This window comes from Ovis canadensis, chromosome 4, assembly GCF_042477335.2.
Source record: "Ovis canadensis isolate MfBH-ARS-UI-01 breed Bighorn chromosome 4, ARS-UI_OviCan_v2, whole genome shotgun sequence".
In the NCBI taxonomy this organism is placed as follows: domain Eukaryota; kingdom Metazoa; phylum Chordata; class Mammalia; order Artiodactyla; family Bovidae; genus Ovis; species Ovis canadensis.
Genome location: NC_091248.1, coordinates 63915104 through 63941946, shown reverse-complemented (window position 1 = coordinate 63941946; position 26843 = coordinate 63915104). Strand labels below are relative to the sequence as shown.

The 26843-nt window shown below is 40.4% G+C and overlaps 1 protein-coding gene across 1 annotated transcript in view; it reads left to right on the top strand.

The window, feature by feature from the left end:
* LAMB4 (laminin subunit beta 4) overlaps positions 1-23812 on the top strand; it is a 117175-nt gene extending 93363 nt beyond the window's left edge. The window contains 5 exon segments of the mRNA XM_069588888.1: positions 7189-7396; positions 10034-10172; positions 13553-13726; positions 14979-15132; positions 23574-23812. Coding sequence (XP_069444989.1) covers positions 7189-7396; positions 10034-10172; positions 13553-13726; positions 14979-15132; positions 23574-23713 — 815 coding nt within the window. The 3' untranslated portion in view covers positions 23714-23812.
* The last annotated feature ends 3031 nt before the right edge of the window (positions 23813-26843 follow it).

Genomic DNA, 26843 nt, shown 5'->3' with positions numbered 1-26843 from the left:
TTAATGAAGACAACTGCAAAATACTCACTCTGTATCAAAAAATATGGCTCTCTGTATGAGGTTAATTTAGTAATAAATCCTAGAATTTAGTTAAAATTCCAAACAAGTGAACTTAGCATTTAAAATTATATTATTTTTTTAAAAGAAAGTCTAACATGAAGACTCTAGATCAAGATATGCCAATTGTTGGTTAGTATATCAAATACTATAGTGAAGTGGCATCTAAAATACTGATTATTTTGGATAACTGTTATTGACTGTTTTCCAAGACTCATGTTGGCTTTCTGTGACTGCCAGATGGAACTATTTGATTCATTATTATTATGATTCTAAACTTGATATCCCTCATAGGGCCTTATTTTAGGAGAGGTTTGTTGTTTTCTTTGTTTTTGATCACCCCACGCATAGGGGATCTTAGCTTCCTGACCGTGGGTTGAACGAATGCCCCCTGCGGTGGAAGTGCATAGCTTTAACCAATGGACTACCAGGGAAGTCCCTGGGAAAGCTTTGTTTTAAACTCCAGAGAATTAGCAGTTAAAGATAAAAATCAAATAGTACAGCTGGAAATTGACCTGAAACCTCACTTTCTGCGAATAATGTCATTTGGGTACCATACTGCATGGAATTGATCTGCGATAGCTTTCTCTCCCATAGCCATCATCCAAATTCAGTAATTTAATATTTCCACATGAATTAATCAACAGTCAGGGTGTCGGTTACAATCTTTGCAGTCACTTTATTAAATCTCTTTGCTATTGATTTTTATGAGACCCCTGTGGCCAAGTTCTATTTCATTGTTTCTAGAAATTGTATTAGCAGCTCTAATACTGATTTTCAAAATAAGAAAAAAATAAGGAATGAAAATAATTAATAAAAATGACCAAAATAATCAGTGAAAATGACTGAGTATGAAATCAGTGAGCTGGACATTTGTTTGTTCAAAAGCAAATTTTCAATGAGAAACTAGATGGATTGATATTTACTAGACACAGATCATAGTAGATCTGTGATTTAATCTAGTAGATTTATACTCACAATCAATGCCAATTAATGTGAGGAACACATTAGCTATTTCTGCAGATGCAAGTTAATTCAGACACCAAAACTAAATATCAGAACTACCACCGCTGTTGTGTGAAAATCGTAAAATACAGTCCTGAGCTCAAGCAACAGATCTCAAAGCAGGTTCTACCTGTTTTCCTCCTAGTTCACTGGATCATAGAGCCTATTGCTATACTGGCCCTGATTCTCATTGCTACTAGAATGTCACTTAAAATAGACTCACAATAAAAATGTCACTTTAAATAGCCTAAGGAATTGAGGGGGGAACTGTGTTCAGATTATTACACAAAAATTAGGTTGCTGCTGCTGCTGCTAAGCCGCTTCAGTCGCGTCCGACTCTGTGCGACCCCATAGACGGCAGCCCTCCAGGCTCCCCAGTCCCTGGGATTCTCCAGGCAAGAATACTGGAGTGGGTTGCCATTTCCTTCTCCAGTGCACGAAAGTGAAAAGTCAAAGTGAAGTCACTCAGTTGTGTCCGACTCTTAGTGACCTAGGCATCGAGAAAAATCCTGTTCCATAAAAGGAACTTCCCTGGTCAGAGTCCCGAGATTCTTGGTCACCAGGAAGTGGAACCTTTCGCCCACCCAGTTTCTTAAATTTTCTTGGCTGTAAAGCCCAAATAAAAGTATTACATTTATGGTGGCCACACTATGCAGATCTTCTTTGACCATCTTATTATTTTCCTTGTGATCTGAATTCCTTATTAACAGAGTTTTGTGTCACTTTTCCTGAAAGTGAATTTACAATCATTTAAATTTAAATTTTAAATCTCATAATCAATGGCAATAAATGTTTCATGACTGAATGTGGAATTACATTCAATTCACTTTTTATTGGAACTTTTCTTTTTAACAAAACAGTTACCATTTCTATAAAGAGCTAGATCCACAGTTCTGTTTAAAATATGCTTTAATTTATTCATGAAAAATTCCTGTTGCATTTTTTCAAAAGCATTATAGGAAGTGAAACATTAACTTTGGGAATTTGCTGGCGGTCCAGTGGTTAGGACTTGGCACATTCACTGCCAAGGGCCCAGATTCAATCCCTGGTTGGGGAACTGAAACCTCACAAGCCATGTGACACAGCTAAAAAAAAAAAAAAAAAAAAACTAAGTAAAATAGTTCTTTTATATTAAAACAAGCTGAGGCAAAATTACTGCAAAGAAGGTATATACTTAGGTCATGTCACTCAAATACTAAAAGTCATCGATGGCTCCCATTGTCTCTTGAATGAAGTTCAGTTTCCTTAGCCCCACATTTAGGGGCTTGTGTGATCCACTCCCAGCCTTCTTGAACTTCACCTCTTTTTTTAAAACTTTTTAAGACACTTTTCAACTTTTTCACATACTTTTTACACACCCCCTCCACTGGCCAGCCAAACACACTATTTATCTGTTCCACCCTGAGCTTTTGCCTGAGCTGACAATGCCCTTACCCGTCCCTTCAACCCACATCTCCACAGATTTAATCTGTGTGGGCTTCTAAAGCCGGATTTGAATGTCTTCTTAGTTCTTCCTGAAATATTTTCTCTTCCCTCTGAACACCACATCATTTTGTCTTACATTTATCACTTCTCCTCTTATGAAATATCAGTAATCATCTGAAATAACTTATAATTTCCCGACTTGATGGTAAACCCCTTGGAGATCAGTTCAGTTCAGTTCAGTTGCTCAGTCGTGTCCGATGCTTTGCGACCCCATGAATCGCAGCACGTCAGGCCTCCCTGTCCATCACCAACTCCCGGAGTTCACTCAGACTCACGTCCATCGAGTCAGTGAGGCCACCCAGCCATCTCATCCTCTGTCGTCCCCTTCTCCTCCTGCCCCCAATCCCTCCCAGCATCAGAGTCTTTTCCAATGAGTCAACTCTTCGCATGAGGTGGCCAAAGTACTGGAGCTTCAGCTTTAGCATCATTCCTTCCAAAGAAATCCCAGGGCTGATATCCTTTAGGATGGACTGGGTGGATCTCCTTGCAGTCCAAGGGACTCTCAAGAGTCTTCTCCAACACCACAGTTCAAAAGCATCAATTCTTCGGCGCTCAGCCTTCTTCACAGTCCAACTCTCACATCCATACATGACCACAGGAAAAACCATAGCCTTGACTAGACGGACCTTAGTCGGCCAAGTAATGTCTCTGCTTTTGAATATACTATCTAGGTTGGTCATAACTTTTCTTCCAAAGAGTGTCTTTTAATTTCATGGCTGCAGTCACCATCTGCAGTGATTTTGGAGCCCAGAAAAATAAAGTCTGACACTGTTTCTACTGTTTCCCCATCTATTTCCCATGAAGTGATGGGACCGGATGCCATGATCTTCGTTTTCTGAATATTGAGCTTTAAGCCAACTTTTTCACTCTCCTCTTTCACTTTCATCAAGAGGCTTTTGAGTTCCTCTTCACTTTCTGCCATAAGGGTGGTGTCATCTGCATATCTGAGGTGATTGATATTTCTCCCGGCAATCTTGATTCCTGTGCTTCTTCCAGCCCAGCATTTCTCATGATGTACTCTGCATGTAAGTTAAGTAAGCAGGGTGACAATATACAGCCTTGACGTACTCCTTTTCCTATTTGGAACCAGTCTGTTGTTCCATGTCCAGTTCTAACTGTTGCTTCCTGACCTGCATACAGATTTCTCAAGAGGCAGGTCAGGTAGTCTGGTATTCCCATCTCTTTCAGAATTGTCCACAGTTTATTGTGATCCACACAGTCAAAGGCTTTGGTATAGTCAAGAAAGCAGAAATAGATGTTTTTCTGGAACTCTCTTTCTTTTTCCATGATCTAGCAGATGTTGGCAATTTGATCTCTGGTTCCTCTGCCTTTTCTAAAACCAGCTTGAACGTCAGAGAGTTCACAGTTCACGTATTGCTAAAGCCTGGCTTGGAGAATTTTGAGCACTACTTTACTAGCATGTGAGATGAGTGCAATTGTGTGGTAGTTTGAGCATTCTTTTGTATTTCCTTTCTTTGGAATTGGAATGAAAACTGACCTTTTCCAGTCCTGTGGCCACTGCTGAGTTTTCCAAATTTGCTCGCATATTGAGTGCAGCACTTTCACAGCATCATCTTTCAGGATTCGAAATAGCTCAACTGGAATTCCATCACCTCCACTAGCTTTGTTCATAGTGATGCTTTCTAAGGCCCACTTGACTTCACATTCCAGGATGTCTGGCTCTAGATGAGTGATCACACCATTGTGATTATCTGGGTCATGAAGATCTTTTTTGTACAGTTCTTCTGTGTATTTTTGCCATCTCTCCTTAATATCTTCTGCTTCTGTTAGGTCCATACTATTTCTGTCCTTTATCGAGCCCATCTTTGCATGAAATGTTCCCTTGGTATCTCTGATTTTCTTGAAGTGTCTCTAGTCTTTCCCAATTTGTTGTTTTCCTCTATTTCTTTGCATTGATCGCTGAAGAAGGCTTTCTTATCTCTTCTTGCTATTCTTTGGAACTCTGCATTCAGATGCTTATATCTTTCCTTTTCTCCTTTGCTTTTTGCTTCTCTTCTTTTCACAGCTATTTGTAAGGCCTCCCCAGGCAGCCATTTTGCTTTTTTGCATTTCTTTTCCATGGGGATGGTCTTGATCCCTGTCTCCTGTACAATGTCATGAACCTCATTCCATAGTTCATCAGGCACTCTATCTATCAGATCTAGGCCTTATATCTATTTCTTGCTTCCACTGTATAATCATAAGGGATTTGATTTAGGTCATACCTGAATGGTCTAGTGGTTTTCCCTACTTTCTTCAATTTGAGTCTGAATTTGATAATAAGGAGTTCATGATCTGAGCCACAGTTGGTTCCTGGTCTTGTTTTTGTTGACTCTATATCTTTGGCTGTAAAGAATATAATCAATCTGATTTTGGTGTTGACCATCTGGTGATGTCCATGTGCAGAGTCTTCTCTTGTGTTGTTGGAAGAGGGTGTTTGCTATGACCAGTGCATTTTCTTGGCAAAACTCTATTAATCTTTGCCCTGCTTCATTCTGCATTCCAAGGCCAAATTTGCCTTTGTTACTCCAGGTGTTTCTTGACTTCCTACTTTTGCATTCCAGTCCCCTATAATGAAAAGGACATCTTTTTTGGGTGTTAGTTCTAAAAGGTCTTGTAGGTCTTCATAGAACCATTCAACTTCAGCTTCAGCATTACTGGTTGGGGCATAGACTTGGATTACTGTGATATTGAATGGTTTGCCTTGGAGATGAACAGAGATCATTCTGTCGTTTTTGAGATTGCATCCAAGTACTGCATTTCGGACTCCTTTGTTGACCGTGATGGCTACTCCATTTCTTCTGAGGGATTCCTGCCCACAGTACTAGATATAATGGTCATCTGAGTTAAATTCACCCATTCCAGTCCATTTTAGTTCGCTAATTCCTAGAATGTTGACGTTCACCCTTGCCATCTCTTGTTTGACCACTTCCAATTTGCCTTGATTCATGGACCTGACATTCCAGGTTCCTATGCAATATTGCTCTTTACAGCATCGGACCTTGCTTCTATCACCAGTCAGATCCACAACTGGGTACTGTTTTTGCTTTGGCTCCATCCCTTCATTCTTTCTGGAGTTATTTCTCCACTGATCTCCAGTAGCATATTGGGCACCTACTGACCTGGGGAGTTCATCTTTCAGTATCCTATCATTTTGCCTTTTCATACTGTTCATGGGGTTCTCAAGGTAAGAATACTGAAGTGGTTTTCCTTTCCCTTCTCCAGTGGACCACATTCTGTCAGATCTGTATCAGAGATCAGATCTGTATCTAATTCATCTCTAACTTCCCCCATGGGACTTGGGATCTGTGCCTCAGACAGGAGCCAGAAAGACAGAAAGAGTTATTACCCCGAACACCAACAGTACATCTTCCACTTCAGTTCTCAAAAGAGGCCAATTCTATTTTCTGAAAAGCAGGGCATAGTATTTAGAAGTTTCTTGATAATATGTTGCTCATACTGTATTTTGTCATATCCCTTCTCAAAATAGGCCTTTGAGAAGCAGTATCACATATAAAATTACCATTATGCAGATAAGCAAAAATTGTTAGCCTTTTTATTATTGTAAATTAATTTATTTTAATTGGAGGATAACTACTTTACAGTATTGTGGTGGTTTTTGCCATACATCAGCATGAATCAGCCATGGGTGTACATGTGCCCCACCATCCAGAACCCTCCTTCCACCTCCCTTCCCACCCATCCCTCTGGGTTGTCCTAGAGCACCAGTTTTGAGGGCCTTGCTTCATGCATCAAACTTGTACTGGTCATCTGTTTTCCATACGGTAATATACATGTTTCAGTGCTATTCTCTCAAATCATCCCACCCTCGCCTTCTCCCACAGAGTCCAAAAGTCTGTTCTTTACATCTGTGTCTCTTTTGCTGTCTCGCATATAGGGTCATCGTTACCATCTTTCTAAATTCCAATATAGTGTTAATATACAGTATTTGTGTTTCTCTTTCTGACTTAATTCACTTTGTATAATAGGCAATTGTGAGCCTTTTTAACGTCATGGGAGCTTACAGTGGAGTTTTGTTGAGTCCAAACCCAGGGCTTCCCTATTGTCTCATTCATGGTGTTTGAATCTTTTATTTTTTTTTTAATTGAACTATAGCTGATTTATATTGTTGTTAATATCTGCTACATAGTAAAGTGACTCAGTTATACATATATTTACATTATTTTTTACGTTCCTTTCCGTGATGGCTTATCACAGGACATTGAATATAGTTCCCTGTGCTATATAGTAGGACCTTGTTGCTGATCCATTCTATGCTTAATAGTTTTCCATGGTTTTGAATCTTAATGACAGGCATCTGAACATTTTAATTGCTTTTGAATCTGTACTTACAATAAGCAATTATTGTGAAGACATTTTGTAGGTCACAAAATATCCCAAATCTGTTATTTTTCCAACAAACATTTGTTCAGGTGTGTTCATCATTACACAGTGTTTCTTTCACAGAGAAGGGAAAATTGAGGATGCAGAAGAGTCTATGGAACACTTACAGTCTAGTTCCTATATTCTAGAGACACTAATCAAATACAAATAGATTTAGCTTAGAATTCATTGTGATGCTATTGACAAGTTAGAATGATAAGGCGACACAGTTATCTAAAACGCATCTTCTTATTTAAGAGGAACACGTGCCTCGAGAGGACGTAGAGAAGGTGGCAAATCGTGTACTTGACATCCACCTCCCAATAACATCGCAAAATCTAACCCATGAACTTGACAAAATACAGAAACTTATGCAACTCTGTGAGGACTTAAGGACAGAAGAGGACAGGCTAAACAAAGCAGCAGATGGAGCCCAGGAGGTTTTGATGAAGGCAGAAGCAGCTGAGTAAGTACAATTAATATTAATATTCTCCTCCTGCTCTAACAGGCAATCTGCTGAAAGGCCATCAGAAAAATATTTGCCCAAGGAGCTAGCATAAGGAGCTATAGCATTCAAATGAAATTACCCTCTGATAGTTCATTGCCCAAAATGAAGCTGTCTGCGCCGGGAAGCTGGGAAGCTGGGAGGCAGTGCATAAAGATGCTGGTTTCCCATTTTTCTTAGACTGAGCGCCCTTCCTGTGGTCTGTTACCTCTTTATACCAATATACAACAGTAAATGCCGTATATTGCTGCTACTGCTGTTGCTGCTACGTCGCTTCAGTCGTGTCCGACTCTGTGCGACCCCATAGATAGACAGCAGCCCACCAGCCTCCCCTGTCCCTGGGATACTCCAGGCAAGAACACTGGAGTGGGTTGCCATTTCCTTCTCCGATGCATGAAAGTGAAAAGTGAAAGTGAAGTCGCTCAGTCGTGCCTGACTCATAGTGACCCCATGGACTGCAGCCTACCAGGCTCCTCATGTATTAATTATATGCCAGTATCTTAACAAGTGGTGGGAATATCTGTATTTCCCCCTTCTTTTACACTGATTTTTGGTTCTTTCTATATTTATGGCAATAAACAGTACTTTGAAAATCTAAACTTAAAATATATATATATCACGTTAAAAAGATATGATGGTAAGGAAGAGAAGAAAAGGACTCTAGTGCCCCAAGAGTAGTACTGGAGTTGAATGATATATATAGCACACAAAGCCAACCAATTCTTGGTTCCATTTGCCCTTGTCGACTTCATTAACCAAAGATGAGAAGCCACCTTGATGTTTTTATGATCATGGGGTACTGTGAGTCAAGGTCATAGGGTCAGTGGATAATGGTACCATCCTCTACATCCACCATCATTTTTGGATGCCCTGAAGCAGAGCTGAGACCTGAACTATCTCACCATCCACTTATACAAATAAAGTCCCTCAGACTCCACTGAAAGCCCAGCCCCTCCCAGTTTTACTATTTACAACTAGGAATATTAAGTAACTACAGCACAATCATACTGCTATTAAAAATGATGCTGAAGTAACATGCAGAGATTTTTACAGTGTATAATGTTAATATGTTTAAAAAGAAGATAACACTTTATACACAGAAGAGGCTCTCAGACATGAAAACAAAAATCTTATAAGGACAAAAATGTTAGAATATGCCAATATCATAAAAGGTGGTAGAATCATTGGTACATTTTTCTCTCCGATATTTTTTTCTTCTTTCTTCTTTTTTGGGGAGTGCTCTCTAAATGTACTGTAGTGAGCAATACATTGAAAATCTAAGGGAAAAAAGAATATAGTAAAAAGATACGGGGATGGGGGAGTTATGAGAAGGCAAGACTCCAGAACCCCCTTCTGTAACTGTAGAGAAAGAAGTGTAGAAAAGGAAACCTACATACTGTATGATTCTTACTCTAAGACCTTCTGGAAATAGCACAACTATGGGGACAGTGAAAAAAAAAAAAAAAGATCAGTGGTTGCAGGGATTGAGGAGAGGGATGAATAGGCAAACACAGAGGAATTTTAGGACAGTGAAAATACTCAGTTTGATACTATAGTGATAAATGCATGTCATTATACATTTGTCCAAACCCACAGAATGGACAACACCAAGAGTGAGCCCTAATGTAAACTGTGGACTTTGGGTGATTATGGTGTGTCAGTGTAGATTCATCAGTTGTAACAAATGGACCCTCTGGTGCGGGGTGTCAATAACTGGGGAGGTTATAAGTGTATGGGAACTCTCTATACCTCCCTCTCAATTTTGCTGTGACCCTAAAACTGCTCTTAAAAAATAGTATTTTTCTTTAAAAAGAAAAAAATTACCACTGGGGGGAGAGAATGGGTTGATTGGAGAAGAGGATGTTTTGCCATTTAGCTATTTTTGCTCCTATACAAGCATTTCTACTATGCCTTTACTAAGGTCAGTCAGCTATCTCCCTGACTTCGTACACTCTTCCAAAGGTTCTTCTGAGCCCGTAGATCTAAGTATCTGGTGAATGTTGACTTGAGGTGAGCTCATTTCTGTAAAATAGACTATCACTTGGAATGCTTGTGATTTTAACCTCTGACTGGGCCCCTGGGCGGCTGGAATGTCAGTGAAGCTTAAATAAACCTGAATAAACACAGCCTGTAAATGCAAAGCCTTTCACTCTCTTTGCTCTCTGTGGAGCCTCTTGACTTGCCCACCCCCAGCCCCTCACCTCCAATAAGAATTTCAAGAGCATTGCTTAAGTTTGAGGAGTCAGGAAAGAACTGGCTGAAGATAGTTTTTTGTTGTTGTTCTTCCAAGCTTGGCATTTTTATTACCCAAACAGCTCTGCTTATGACAAGTTAAGAAATGATATCTATATCTTTGATTTCCATACCTGGCAAAATCTGTACCTATGTAGGCATATACAATATAAGTGTTTTATTGGCATTTAAATATACCTGTTTCTCAAAATGAAGACTTCAGTGCTTTGCCTTGCTTGAGAGTAATTTAAACAGACTTTATAAATAATTCAGGAAAGTTTTTGGTTGAGTCGAATGAACTCTCAAGGTGAAATAAATGAATAATTGTATATTTATCTAATCTGATATGTTAATATCTTACCTCAGAAAAGCAGAAAATGTTCTATCAAATCTCAGCAAAATGTTGAATAAGTTGCAACAAGTTCAGATCACTCAAGGACGGGCAGATTCTACCATCACACAGCTGACTGCCGAGATAACAAAATTCAGAAAGGACAAACTTCAGGTATTTTTTTAATCTTCTTTGAAACTAACCTGAAATAAACTTCAACTGTGGAGATAGCACAGGTTTTATGTCTGCCAATGTCATGCTTGTCTTATCTGTTCAATGGGATTATTATGATGATAAATTAGGCTATGATAGTATTGTATGTGTAATTAATGTACTACAGAGCTCTCCCAGCATTATCTCTTTTCACTGTTGGCCAAGCCTGGGGGACAAAGCAAGTGCTACCACCAACTTGTAAATGAAGAAACTAAGACCTGGGGAGACTAAGTCATTTGCCTAAGGTCACACTGCTAATTAGGGATAGATTTGAGGACAGTTTGTCCCTTCTTTTTTTTTTAATTATTAAATTGGAGTATAGTTGATTTACAGTGTTATGCCAGTGTCTGCTGTTCAGCAAAGTAATTCAGTTTTACATATATATACATTCTTCTTAAAATATTCTTTTCCATTATGGTTTATCCCAGGAGATTGGATATAGCTCCCTGTCCTATAGAGTAGGACCTTGTTGTTTATCCATTCTAAATGTAATATTTAACATCCACCACCCCCAAATACCCAGTCCATCCCTCCCAGCCCTCTGCCCCCACTCCCCATGCTGACAATCAGAAATCTAAATCTCTATGTCTGTGAGTCTGTTTCTGTTTGGTAGATAGATTTATTTCTGTTGTATCTTAAATTCCACCTAGAAGTGATGTCATATTACCCCTTCTTATACCAGGGAAAGTCATAGAGCTTTGAAAGCTCACCAACCAAAGAAATTAAGTTAATTGTTGCCAGACTTTTATGATGAAATTTACATAAAATCTCACCAGCATATCCTAAAACTGAAAGATAACCCAAAAGAAAGGGTTCCATCCAGAGTTTGGCAGGAATAAAGCCATGCTTTAACCCACTTGATGGGTCTGGAAGAGGAAACCTGGCAGTTAAAGGACAAAACAGGTCCTAGTCTGAGAGTCCATGACATCTCTCCTCCAAGGCTCATCCCCTTCCCAGCAGACTGCAAGCTCCTCAGTCTCTGCTCTTCAGCTCAGTTTAGATATCTAAATACAGGCTTCCTGAAAAGAAAAGCAGAAAGCACCAGAACAGGATTAGGACACCAGGAAATTTTAAAAAGTTTAGATATGAAGAGGTTGCACATATATAGGAGCAAAAAGTAAAGAAGGCCTCCAGGTTTTCTCCTTCTGTACATCTACTCCAGACTAGGGGTTGGCAAAATACAGCCCAGGGGTCACATGCACCCACCAACTGTTGTAGTGTCCAAAGTCACACAGTTCAATTGGAATTCAGCCACATATTGTCCATAGATCATTTGTGTAGCCACGGCACTGAGTTGAATACTTACAATCAAGATTTTCTGGACCACAATGTATAAAATGTTTACTGTCAGGCCCTTTACAGAAAAAGCTTGCAGATTCCTACTCTAGAAAAACTCCCGCATACACCTGAGGGCACAGGAAGGGGCTTCTCCGTTTCTAGCAGCGTGATGGACCAGTACACAAAGGAACCCGCCTGGCCAAAAAAAAAAAAAGAAAGAAACCTGAAAATGTTATTTTAAAACATTTTTAAATGCATTGCTGAATTGGTAAAAAAGAAAATGGAGGACATCTTCAGAGGCCAAAAATGACGGGAAAGCATGATCCAGAGAGGTAATTGATCAGGAAGCCGGCAGAGGGCAGCTGCCAATCCCTGGGGTATCAGCACTGCTGGTTTTCATAGCTGCCATAAGTAATAGAAAAACCTATGCAAGGAGGTGATGAGGCCCCTGCAGAGAGTAGGGTCCTTAAAAGGCACACCCTCAAGGAAATGTTAGACCATTACACAGAGAGAGGTGGTATAGACACTAGCCTCTGTGTAGAGGGAGATAATCTTCACTGAGAATTATTAACAAGCTGGCTCTCAGGTAAGATGGGGCTAGAATCCACACTAGCTATGTGACCCCCATAAACCAAGCTAAAAACGTCATTTAAAGTGACCCTGAGTTGCCAAGGCCCTCAGATGCCTGACAGAGGCCATGAGAAATCCTTTCCAAAGGACTGTACCTTAAAACCAAGTCTCAAAGGGTTCCCTTAAAACACATAATAAAGAAACAAATTGCCTTAAGGAAGAATCATCAGAAATAGCAAACAAGAGAATCAGAATGCAGGAGACTTTGAATATAACCATTACTGGATATCTGATACAAAATAAGAGTGTTCATTATGCTTAAGAAAAATCAAAGAAGGTATGAAACTTTGACCAAAGAACGAAAGAGATAACCAATGACAAACCAGACTTCTAGACATCATAAGCATAGTCACCAAAATAAGGAATAAGGGTAGTTCAGTTCAGTTCAGTCGCTCAGTCATGTCCGACTCTTTGCGACCCCATGAACCGCAGCACATCAGGCCTCCCTGTCCAAATAAGGGTAAAAGGTTTGTTATTATTTATAAGGGAGAAAAAAATTAGAAGCCACCCCTGCATCGCCAGAGAAGAGAAAAGTCAACTTTTGTACAGTCAAACTGTGAGACACTTTAAATTGGTAAAAGTGAATATACAAGAGCTATGCAAATTGTCTTAAATGACCTGTACAAGCAAAATTTTTAATTTAAAAATTCAAGCTGCAGAAAAAAAACAGGATGCTATCTATATATAAAGTTTAAAAGTAGAAAATACTGTATTTTGTTGCTGCTGCTGCTAAGTCACGTCAGTCATGTCCGACTCTGTGCGACCCCATAGACGGCAGCCCACCAGGCTCCCCCATCCCTGGGATTCTCCAGGCAAGAACACTGGAGTGGGTTGCCATTTCCTTCTCCAATGCATGAAAGCGAAAAGTGAAAGTGAAGTCGCTCAGTCGTGTCCGACCCTCAGTGACCCCATGGACTGCAGCCCACCAGGCTCCTCCGTCCATGGGATTTTCCAGGCAAGAGTACTGGAGTGGAGTGCCATTGCCTTCTCCACTGTATTTTGTTAGAAATACCCAAAAAGACAGCTAATACACACACACACACACACACACACACACACACACATATACACACACACAGAATGAAATGAAAGTATGTGGAATGAAAAGTGTTAGATTCAGGGTAGTGGTAACCTTTGAGGGGGTGGAGGGAGGTATGGAGAGGAGGGTGGTACACCCAAGGCCTTGGGTCATGGCATTACTTACTCTTAAGCCAGAGGGTGACTACATTGATATGTGCCATATTTTCTCTTATACCCTATTATCAGAAGCATCTTATTATAACACTGTTTTAATAGAACAGAAAAAGCAAAGGAACAGTTTTCTTTCCCTTTACACCTAGATTATTTGTGGAGGGATCATTACGTCATTTATTTTCTTGTTTGTTTATTACCTAAGGAGACTTTTTCTTTTCTGGTGTTTCAATCAACAGCAGGCTGAAAATCAGGCCCAGGAGATGAAGAATAAGCTGGACGTAGCAAAGCACCAGTCAGCGTTGGAGGGAGGACTTGCCCAGCTGCAGACCACACTGCAGAGGAATCGAGGAAAGGCTGGCCATGCACGAGCTCAGGCTGAAGCAGCCCGGCACCAGGCTGGGGGCCTTGAGGAGGTCATTGATCGTACCTCTGCCACCAAGAGCAGACAAACAGTGCTTCTGTGAAAGATAATCCCTTAACCCCAGATTTTTGTGTCATTTGTCAGCATTTCCTTTAGTGCTGGTCCGTGTTCCATAGTGTGTGTGTAGGGAACCCGCTGGGCATGGAGACACTTCTGTACATGGAGGGCTGTCTCCCAAGGAAGAGTTTTATAACTAGATTATGTTAGACTGTTTACTCCCATCTAGTCGAATTTTTTCCTAAACTCCCAAACGTTCACAATTTATGTCATGGGTCTAACTGTACGTATTTGCCCTTTGCTCTAATTAAATCACATAGCAGATAAAGAACTACAAGTCACCTGCCAAAGAGAATAGATTGAGTTACAAAAATCAGAGTGAATTCATGAACCAGTTGTGGAAAATGGCCTATTCATTTCGGTTGCTGAAAGAGGCTGTCAACTCATTTTCTTGGCAGGAAATCTGGTTGGTCTCATTCATATAGCAGCTGAAGCAAAAGAAAGAGGTTGAAGTGTTTTTTATAACTGGTGTATTTTCTTGCTCTTAATTCCTAATGTGCTGGGTACATTTTTTGCTGACCTGGGAGGTGAGGGTGTTTTCTGTGAAACAGAGGCTGAGAAAGGTGCTTCCTGCCCACCTTCTCCCACTTCCATAGTCCATTCCTGGGTCGGGCCTGTATTCATCTGTCTAACGTTCTAGGTTGTCAGCCACTCAGGCTGACCCTGAAGATTTCCCTTCTAATATTGAGGGAGCGCTTCATAACCTCCTGCCTCCCTTCCTACCACGTTCCTATCTCACCTTTGTACCAAGCAAATCCTGTGTCCTTGCTGCTTCTGAATGTTCACCACTCGCTCTGACCTTCACCTTGCACTTGTAAGTGCTCAACCCAACTGAACCAAGACCTTTGTCCAGGGCAGCCCTGAGTCAGTTCTGTCCTGTGTAGCTCTGACCTTATACTTCAGGACAAACTGGTACCTCATAAATAGTTGCCATCACATAAAACAGTGTTTGATATTTTACAACAGGAAATTTTCATTTTTAATTCACTAAAGCTGAGAATTTTTCCAGCCTGTAAACAAACAAGCAATACCAATGAAAGCCCTGCTGGACGTCTCAGAGTGACTCAAGCATATTGAGTGGATGAGGGTTGCCTCTTAACTCCTTTTATGAACAGTATCAGGCAGACATCACATGTGCGCGTGCTTTACAAGTATCTTCTGATAATGAGAATGTTACTGTGCTGTAGGAGTTTGTTGAGCTACAGAATCAATATGCTGTTCTTCAGCATAAGATGAGCGTATCAGGGCTGAGGAAGGAAACATTAGGAAAAGTGAAACAGCCAGAAGGTGCGGCAGCAAAACCGGCTGGAGACACAGAGGACAAGATGGGAAGAAGAGCAGGCACCTATTCTTTAGATACTCCCAGCTTTTGCAGCGAAACTGGCTGGAGACACAAAGGACAAGATGGGAAGAAGAGCAGGTACCCATTCTTTATATGCTCCCAGCTCTTTGGAGGTATAATCGACAAATAGAATTGTATGTATTTAAAGTGTACAATGTGATGGTTTGATGAATATGTGTGTTGTGAAATGACTACTACAATTAAGTTAACACATCCACCACCTCACATAACTACCTTTTTGTGCTGGTGGTTTAGTCACTAAGTTGTGTCCGATTCTTGTGACCGCATGGACTGTACCGGCCAGCCTTTCTGTCCATGGGATTTTCCAGGCAAGAACACTGGAGTGGGTTGCCATTTCCTTCTCCAGGGGACCTTCCAAACCCAGGGATTGAACCTGGGTCTCCTGCACTGCAGGCAGATTCTTTACTGACTGAGCTGCCAGGGATGCCTGTGAAGTTGCTCAGTCATGTCTGACTCTTTGTGATCCCATGGAATGAAGCCTACCAGGTACCTCCATCCATGGAATTTTCCAGGCAGGAGTACTGGAGTGAGTTGTCATTTCCTTCTCCAGGGGATCTACCTGACCTGAGGATTGAACCTGGGTCTCCCGCATTGCAGGCAGACTCTTTACCCTCTGAGCCACCAGGGAAGCCCAGCCTTTTTGTATATGTGGTAATAATGCTTCTGATCTACTGGTATGCGCAATATAATCTGATTGATCCACAGAACCATTCATCTTTCAACTGGAAGTTTGTATTCTTTGACTGACATCTGCCCAATGTCCTCTACGCCCCTGCAACCCATGGCAGCACAATTCTCATTCTGTGTGTTTAAGTCCACATATGAGTGAGATCATATAGTATTTGTCTTTCTCTGTCTGGTTTATTTTCACTTAGCATAATGTCCTCTAGGTTCGTCCATTGTTACATATGGGCAAGATTTCCTTGCTTTCTATAGCTGAACTATATTTATATGTATGTATGTATATATCTGATACGTGAATATATGCCTCTCACAGTGTTTGTATCCAGTCGTCCATGGACAGACACAGATTATTTCCATGTCTCGGCTGTTGTGAACAGTGTTGCAGTGAACACAGGGGAGCAGTATCTCTTTGAGATACAGATTTTGTTTCTTTCAGATGAATACACACGTTGAGGATTCCCAGATCATGTAATAGTTCTATCTGTCCTTCTATGCACCCCCCCAGTTTGACAATAACATCATATTAATAATATTCCACCTTCCTAGTAGGACAAATACTGGTTTCAATTTATGGTTGACACAGTTTAACCACTTATGAGTCCACTGAGTTGAGACAGAAGTAGGAGCTGGGTTTGTGACTGTAACAGAACATGCCTTGTGCCTGGTCTTACTTCAAAGAGTATTGATGAACTCTGACCTGTACTAATTGGAGCACACTGAAATCGCCTTTAGTCACCTTAAAATGCCCTTGTCCTAATTCGGTGCTTCTGTTATTTCTCTGGCTGTGCTGGGTCTTGCGCTGGGTCTTAGTTGTGGCATGCAGGATCTTCAGTTGTAGCCTGTGGACTCTAGTTCCCTGACAAGGATTGAACCCAGGCCCCCTGCATCGGGAGCACAGAGTCTCAGCCGCTAGACCACCAAGAAAGTTCCCTACTTTGGTGCTTCTTAATCAGGGGTGATTTTCTCCCCTCCCCTGGGGATAAAAATGTTTGAAGACATTCCTGTTTGTCACAACTAGTGGTTCAACTAACATTCTAGTGGATGGAGGTTAGGGATGTTGCTAAATGTTCTATAATCCACAGAATGTCTCCCCGACAATGAACAGTTGTTCTGCCCAAAATATCACTAGGGCCAAGGTGGGGAACCCTGTCCTCACCTATGCTGCTCATTTTCTCTTCTCCTTCAAATTACTTTTTTGGAGTTAGTATGATCTAGACTCTAGAATGCTACATCATTTCGCACGGGTCTGTAGGTAGCAACTCGGAAGGAAACACACACTGAACAAAATGGAAATTTTGATGCACAAGAAGTGTAGTAAATATTGGTACTATATGTAATACGGATAATTAATGAGACCCTACTGTATAGCTCAGGGAACTCTACTCAGAGCTCTGTGGTGAACTAAATGGGAGGGAAATCAAAACACAAAGAAGGGATATATGTATATATATATAGCTGATTCTCTTTGGTGTACAGAACAAACAGCCTACAGTGGAAACTAACCCAACATTGTAAAGCAACTATGTGCATGCACGCTCAGTCATGACTGATCGTTTGTGACCCTGTGGACTATAGCCTGCCAGGCTTCTCTGTCCATGGAATTTTCCAGGCAAGAACACTGGAGTGGGTTGCCATTTCCTATTCCAGAGGATCTTCCCAACCAGGGATCGAACTGGTGTCTCCTGCAATGCAGGCAGATTCTTTACCACTTGCACCACCTGGAAAACCCAAAGTAACTACATTCCAATAAAAATTAACTTAAATAATAAAAGCCAAAGAACCATTAAAAACATAGACCAATTTGGCTAAAGAATTAGCTTCCATCAGACATCAGAGGTTAAGTAAATAAATAGTTATGTAAACACAGAACAATATAATTTAAAAGTTAATTGGTCTACTTTTCCCACAGCTGATACTTGTTATTGTTCTGGGCAGTCATCATGTCCTGAACCACCTCTAAATCATCAAGAAATATCAAATGATGAGTGGTCTAGTTTTACTTATTGTTGTGTTTATTGTTTCCCGAAGACCCTGATGCTGGGAAACATTGAGGGCAAGAAGAGAAGGGGATGACAGAGGAAGAGATGGTTGGATGGCATCAACTAATCAATGGACATGAGTTTAAGCAAGCTCCAGGAAATAGTGAAGGACAAGGAAGCCTGGAGTGCTGCAGTCCATGAGATCACAAAGAGTCAGACACCGCTTAGCAGCTGAACAACAAATGCTTTCAAGTTAACCAGATTCATTTGGAATATAAGTAACTCTCAAAATATTAAAATAACTGAAACTCCTCACTTATAAGGGCTTCTTTATTATAAAATGAATTGCAGGGAGAAATATCACTAACCTCAGATATGCAGATGCAAAGAAAGCAAAGAAGAACTAAAGAGCCTCTTGATGAAAGTGAAAGAAGAGAGTGAAAAAGTTGGCTTAAAACTCAACATTTAAAAAATTAAGATCATGGCAACTGGTCCCATCACTTTATGGCAAATAGATGGGGAAACAATGGAAACAGTGAGAGCCTTTATTTTGGGGGCTCCAAAATCACTGCAGATGGTGACTGTAGCCATGAAATTAAAAGACGCTTACTCCTTGGAAGGAAAGTTATGACCAACCTAGACAGCATATTAAAAAGCAGAGACATTACTTTGCTGACAAAGGTCCATCCAGTCAAAGCTATGGTTTTTCCAGTGATCATGTATGGATGTGTGTGTGTGTGTATGTTAATCGATCAGTCGTGTCCAACTCTTTGTGACTCCGTGGATTGTAGCCCACCAGGCTCCTCTGTTTATTGGATTTTCTAGGCAAGGATACTGGAGTTGGACTATAAAGAAAGCTGAGTGCTGAAGAACTGATGCTTTTGAACTGGGGTATTGGAGAAGACTTGAGAGTCCCTTGGACTGCAAGATCAAACCATTGAATTCTAAAGGAAATCAGTCCTGAATATTCATTGGAAGGACTGATGCTGAAACTGAAACTCCAGTACTTTGGCCACCTGATGCAAAGAACTGACTCATTGGAAAAGACCCTGATGCTGGGAAAGATTGAAGGCATGAGGAAAAGGGGATGACAGAGGATGAGATGGTTGGATGGAATCACTGACTCAATGTACATGAGCTTGAGCAAGCTCCAGGAGTTGGTGAAGGACAGGGAAGCCTGGCGTGCTGCAGTCCATGGGGTCACAGAGTCAGACACAACTGAGCGACTGAACTGAACTGATTATAAAATGAGTCTTTGGCCCTATAACCATTTATATCACTGCTATGACATGAAAAAAAAATGAAAATGCGACGTCACTGTGGGCCAAAGTCAGGGAAAATAACACCATACTCTTACTGTTGGATATCTCTGGGGAAGGGGTGGGTGAAGAGGAAAAATACTAGTTTTACATTTGTAGAATTGTTTTTAAAGTAGTGAGCTTCTTTTCATTTTCAGCATTTTCCTAATAATTTTAAAAATACTAAGATTAAAAAGGACAAATATTTTTTTACCTTGAATTCCAGGGGCAATACCATGAAGAATCAGTTTCTATTATTCCCAGACCTTGGTCCCTATTATGGGAACAAAAACACAAGGAAAATCCTTTCTGTCTTATATTTTATGTCAGGGTCCACATTGTTTCCACTTTCCCACATAGACTAAAACTTTCACAGTTCTTGAAATTATGTTGGAAGAGAAGTTTAAGTCAGGGGACATCTACTCAGAGAGACCGAAAATAATGCCTTCTACTTCTTTCTTTCTTCTCACTTTAAGGCTGTTTTCACAACTCAACAAGATAGGAAAATAAAACAGTGGTTTGGCCATCTTCCTAACTCTGCCACTTGGGAACAGGCTGAACCACAAGGGTTGTATTCTATCCCATCTGTTAGGAAGAGAGGCCCATGGGATTCCAGAAAGGAGCCCTGACTTAACTTGACCAGGTCAAAGTGAGGAGAGTGGAGAGCGGGCCCCAGTCTATAGCCAGGATCCCTCTGCAGAGCTTTGTGTCAGTCAGGATCCTAGCAAGAAATGAAAACACACTTGGATACAATTCTGGATCGTGTGTTTATAAGCAGAGTTGTCTCAGTTAGGTATTCAACACATCACAAACTGTTCCCCAAATTTAACGTCTTAGAACAACAAGCATGCACTGTTTTTCTGTGGGTCTCTCCTGGGGTGTTACTCAAGCAGCTGCATTGGCTGATGGATCAACTGGTAGGTCTGCCAGGGCCCAGGATTGGCTGAGGTACTGCCTCTCTCCACCGGGTCTTTCAGCTCAGGTTGCTTGACAACCTGGTGGTTACAGGGTTCCATTAGAGTGAGGAGAAGGCCCAAGGTTCTTGAGGTCCAGCAACATCATTTCTTCTGCTTTCTGTTGGTCCAAACATCTGGCAAAGAAAGCTAGACCTGGTTTGAGGGGAGAAGGTAAATAGGCTGTATTTCTTGTCGGAAGGAATTAGAATAGAATAGAAGCACAGGAATTAAGAGCATCAGCCAAGGGCGTGGAGGTCCTGGGTGACCAGCAGAGAAGCCATTAGCATCCCTGAAGAAGCCACAAGAAGCAGGAGTGTGGGTGCTAGAAAGCAGCCCTGGGAACACCAGGGCAGAAGGGAGGAGGCCGCGTTGCAGGAGTTGGACTCAGAAGATGGCAGAACTGCCAGAACCCTGCTGCTCCCCAGGGATGCAATCTGCTCACTCCCCTCCCCCCGCCACCCGTCACTTCTCAGAGCCGCCTGGCTGCCAAGTGTGAATGAAAGCCAGAGGTCAAGGGAGCCAGGTGATGTCATGCAGGGAGGCTGGCTTTCCAAGACAGGCAGGATGGGGAATGGATCTGGCGGGGCAAATGAAGAGTATCCAGCATGCTCTTATTAAATTACTTGGTAGAAACACCAGGATCTATTAGTATTTTTCTCTTCATACAAATAGTCTTCTAATGCTAAAACCCCTCTTTAATCCCACATGGCCTGTATGTGAAAGTTTCTAGTGATTGATAGAATGCTCATCACCTACCATAGCAACTTCTTAGTCTTTGAACTGCTGCGACTACTACAAAGGTTTTTTTTGTTTGTTTGTTTGTTTTTTTTGGTTGTGCCTTGCAACATGTTTGATCCTAACCAGGGATCAGACCCATGCTCCCTGTGTTGAGAGTATGGAGTCTTAACCACTGGACCACCAGGGAAAGTTCTTTATATTCAGACAGAATCTTCCTTCATGAAGCTTTCATGTGCTGGTTTTATACTACGTCCTCGGGATGACCAAATGTGTACACTCTGCTTTTCTGCCCACAAGTACTTGAAAATAGCTATAGTACATATCCTGAATCTTCTTTCTCCATTTGAAGCATAACCAGTTAATTCAACTTTTGTTCACAAGACAGTTTCATATTTCTTCAGCAATCTAGCTTGTAATGCTACATGCTAGTTTGACAGTAACCCCAAACCAACTGAGTATCCACATGTGATACAACCAAGTGAAGTGAAACACTTACTTCTTTCTTTTAGAAGTTCCACTAAAGAAGGTCAGTTTCTTTTCTAAAGGCCACCTCACACTTTTAACTGTAACTCTCTCTACCTCTTTCATCCACTACACTATGAGCTCCTGGTTAGGCTTTACTATAATTCCCAAGTATTTGTTGGATAAAGAACAGATAAGTAAATGCTTGGATGGATGCATGCATGGATGAATTCATGGATGGGTGTGTGGATGGATTTATGCAATCATAGATAGGATGAAAGGATGGATAAGAGTGAAAGGCATTACTTTGCTTTTACTGTTCAGGGACTTCAGTATCCGAGAAGAATGAATAAATGTACATGTCTTTAAAAATGTCTTCAGGCTTTTTTACTGAAAAATTCAGAAGCCCTAAAGTGATGGAAACTTGTTTAAAAAGTGAAGTTAAAATAGCAAGGATAAACCTTTGGAAATACAGTAAGTCACCATATCCAACCAAAGCTCATCATCTCTCTTCATTTCTAATGAAATCTATTTCTCTTTAGACAAAAATACCAATTTATCTGCTGATCTGAGTGAAAACCTTGAGAAATCTGGTGAAAATAAGTGATTTATGCATTCAAACCACAAAACTAAATATGCCCTTAACTGACATATAAATCCCTGTGTTTTGTATAATGGGGGTATCTAGGAGTAATCTATCAAATAGAAAGATATCATTTAATCCATTTTCTTTTTTTTATTTTCTTTTTAAATTAATTTTTATTGGAGTATAGTTGATTTACAATGTTGTGTTTGTGCAGTAGAGAAAAGTGAATCAGTTATACATAAACATGTATCCACTCTTTTGCAGATTCTTCCCCCAAATAGGTCATTACAAAGTATTATTGTAGTATTGTGCTACGTGGTAGGTTCTTATTAGTTTTCCATTTTATATATGGTAGTGCATTTACATCGATCCCAATCTTCCAGTTTTCCTTCCCCCACTTTCATCCTTGGTAGCCATGTTTGTTTTCTACATCTGTGACTGCTTCTGTTTTGTGATTCCACATATAAGTGATATCATGATATTTGTCTTTTTCTGACTTACTTCATTCATTATGACAATCTCCAGGTTCATCCGTGTTGCTGCAAATGACATTATTTCATTCTTTTTTATGTCTAAGTAACATTCCCTTGTGGGCTTCCCTGGCGGCTCAGTGATAAAGAATCTGCCTGCCAATGCAGGAGACATAAGGGATGCAGGTCTGATCCCTGGGTTGGGAATAACTCCTGGAGGAGGGCATGACAACCCACTCCCATATTCGTGCCTGGAGAATTCCATGGACAGAGGAGCATGGCAGGCTACAGTTCACAGAGTTGCTCAGAGTCAGACATGACTGAAGCAACTTAGCAGACACACATGCCAGTGCAGGAGACATGGTTTAGATCCCTGGCTCAGGAACATCCCCTGGAGAAGGAAATGGCACCTACTCCAATATTCTTGCCTGGAACAAAATATGGAAAGAGGAGCTTGGGTGGGCTGAAGTTCATGGGGCCGCAAAAGTTGGACAACACTTAGTGACTAAACAACAACAACAGCACTCCCTTGTATGTAGGTACCGCATCTTCTTTATCCATTCGTCCATTGATAGACTTTTAGGTTACTTTCATGTCCTGGCTATTGTAAATAGTGCTGCAATGAACACTGGGATGCATGCCTTTTTTTCAAATTATGGTTTCTTCCAAATATATGCCCGAGTGGGATTGCTGAATCAAATGGTAGCTCTATATTTAATTTGAATGGAAGCACAAAAGACCCCAAATAGCCAAAGTAATCTTGAGAAAGAAAAATGGAGGCATCCCGAGTTCAGACTATACTACAAAGCTACAATAATCAAATAATCAAAACAATGTGATACTGGCAGAAAAACAGAACATAGACCAATGGAACTGGGTAGTAAGACCAGATAAATCCATGCACCTATGGCCACCTAATCTATGACGACAAGGAGGCAAGAACATACAGTGGAGAAAGAAACAATCTCTTCAATAAGTGGTGCTGGGAAAACTGGACAGCTACATGTAAAAGAGTGAAATTAGAACATTCTCCAACACCATACACAAAAAGAAACTCAGAATGGGTTAAAGACCGAAACGTAAGACTGGATACTATAAAAATTCTTAGAAGAAAACATAGGCAGAACACTCTTTGACATAAATTGCAGCAAGATCTTTTATGATCCACCTTATAGAGTAATGGAAATAAAAGCAAAAATAAACAAATGGGACCTAATTAAACATTTCCTCCATTTTCTTCTTTAAGATTTGGAAAAGAAGATCTAAGCTTTGAATCTTAGTAAACAAGAAAAAGCTGATCAGCTGAAACAGTTGGAAGATCAAGTCATTGCCATTAAAAATGAAATTGTCGACCAAGAAAATAATTATGCTACCTGCTACAGTTAGGTGGAGTTAAAGTGCAGAATCATGTGTGCCTTCATTTCTGGCTTCCGATGAGCAAACCTGAGGAGCTGTGCTGAAGCTGAGAAGCACAAATGACCAGCCTTTTCTGCCTCCTCCTCTGAGCCCTCTCCTTGCCCAGCATGGCTGGGGAGTGAAGTCTGGCCAAGGAAATGCCACTTCATATGGAATAGAAATGGAGTAGTAAAGAGATCATCTCTAGTTTCAGAAAACTTTGCTTTTGCCTTCCTTTCCTTTCATAGCTTAAAAATGATGACTTGCATGTTACAAGTGTAAATCTATAAATAAGTATGTATTTATACTTATTTCAATACAATGGCCTAAGTGTTAAATAAGTTGCCAGCACTTGGGGTTGGGGGAGTGGGGAGTTCTAATCAACAGGCAAGATGTTTCAGTTAAACAAGATGAGTACATTGTAAAGATCTACTACATATTATACATATAGTCAGCGATAACATATTATACACTTAAAAAGCAATGAGTGTAAATCTCATATTAAATGTTAACAATAAGATAAAAATAAATAAATTAAACAAATTAAACCAATATCTCTAATACTAGAATGGCATAAATATGGATGGCATATACTAGATTGGCCTATATTTTATTTGGGTATGCTTTGTCTGTAAAACTCTTACTCTATTCTGAATAAAATGCATACAATTCAAAATATAACTCATTTTTACACCCACTTTCCTATGTATTCATTCTCTCAACCAAAGGATTCTGTTTTCCCCAAATGACACTAGAACAATATTCTAGTGTTGGAATATTGAGGAAGGAAGATAAATTTTGAGCTACTTTTCATAAGTTGTCTGCAACCACATTTGCTGTAAAAATCTGCTTATTTTTAAAAGACTAGTGATCATTTTATTGTTTAGTATAAAAGATAGGATTATTTCATTTCAAAATGGATCTGTTATTTCATATTAACCTGTTTTGCATGTATGTTATAGAATAGAGCACATTGTGAAAGCTCTCCTTCAGAGGGATTATTTTAAGAGAATTTGGCTGCACATTTGTGAATAAGAAATAATATACATCAGTATGAAAGAGAAAAAGCAGCTGGAACCATTTCCATTAAGGGCTGACTCTTAACAGATGGATTTAAAAACTCAACAAAGGGGCTTTATGATTACATATAAATATGAAATTTCTCTAGATGTAGGTTACCAAGGAAAATCACAGTTTCCCTGGTGATTCTTAAGAATGGGATGAAACTTTTCTACAGAAACAATCATCCCAGAAATCTCTCTTGAAATATATGATTATAATCCTTCACACATTTAGCGCTTGGACTTTTGGAAATTTCCACCAACAGCACACAGAATGAGCCAGAGTCAAAGAACACAGCTATCACAAAATATCTCTGTCCAATATAGACAGTGGAACATGCTCCAACTTTCCCACTGGGATACTGACTTTCAACTTGGTACAAATGATGGACTGAATTTTGCAAGCATGGTGATCTGTTTGCAATAACCATGTCAATTACCTTTTCACTGGGCAGACTGTACAAATAATAGGCAGCAGAGCAAAGAAAGGATTAAAGAGGGAAGAGTTTCTATCCTCTGACTGGGAAGGCTGTTGAGTTCTGGAGAGAGTGAAAATTCCCCAGTCATGACAAAAGCAGTGTGATCTGGGGAGCCAAGTGTGAGTGCAAAGGCAAAGATAAATCCATGATCTCTGTGGGCCTCCAGGGATTGCAGCCTGATGAGGTTAGGAATTATGTGATGGACTTTGGATAGATGGTGATTAAAAAGTGGTTATGCTTTCAAAACTTTGGTGTTGAAAATAATAAGCATTGGTTATCTTTTTTAAAATGTACATTGGTGGAAAATCTCATTCCTCAGTAATGTCGGATAAATCATCTTCACTTCTATTACTTGCTGTTCAAGATGTGACCAAGGCAAAGATTCAGTGAGAACAGTATCTCTTATACATTGCAAAGTAATTTGACAATGCATAGCAAGATCTAACCTAAGACCAGTTAACCTTGTACATTAAGAAAAAAATCTTAAACACAAGGGTGGGAGGGGGAGTTTTGTGGATAATCCACTGCTGCTGCTGCTAAGTCGCTTCAGTCGTGTCCGACTCCGTGTGATCCCTGGTGCAGCCTACCAGGCTCCACCATCCCTGGGATTCTCCAGGCAAGAGTACTGGAGTGGGTTGCCATTGCCTTCTCCACTGCAGCACTACTTATGGTAAAATGAAAGAAATCCAATAATTAACAGCAAAAAAACCCAAATGCTATGATATTTTCCAGTCTGAGTTGCCTTGATTGCAAATGCTGAAAACCAACGATAGTTTATCAAGCAGGAAGGGAATTTCACAAAAAAGATATAGCACAGAAAATGAAGAAACAGTTGGAGAAAATGTACCCAAGGACAATTATGCATCTGGACTTATATTCAAGATCACACCTCACGTGACACTCAAGTAAGGATGCTCAGGCTGGCCATGATAGACACTCTCCACTATCCTGTTCATTTCCAACTGTCTCTGCACCCTGAGTCACTTTCTCATGACTCAGCATCCCCGATGGAAGTGTCCAATTGGCTGAGCGTTTTCCTGTGCCCTGGCTGCCAGGACGTGAGAAGAGAAAAATGTCTGCCCCCTTGGGCTTTGGTAGTAGAAAAGGAGTTTGGCCCCCATCTATCTCTGAACTCTTCCAGAGTAAGGAGAGTTTTGCTGCCAGGCAACAAAGAATCACGTTTCCATTCTAGCTTACCTCTTTGGCTTTCTAATACCATGATACATTCTTCATCCCATCTTTCCTTCCAAAACACAAGCATTGCCACCAAACACAATGTTACATTCACTCAGTCATCTGCAAGCACATCCCATGTCTTCAGAGGAACCAACCCAAGGTCCCCCATCATGTATTCAGTGCCTCCAGCGTTCAAGCTGGGTCTTCAGCTGAACTCCATTTCTTTTCCACTTCTGTTATAAGTCTGTCTTGAGGTACTGAACTCATAATCAAAATAACAAGTTTCACCACCAACATATGCTAAGTACAGAGTAGCAGGGGTGGGGGAATAGATTAAAAAGTTAAATATATTTGTATTTTATAATACAAAATATAAGTATCTGTAAAACATCACAGATTGAGAAA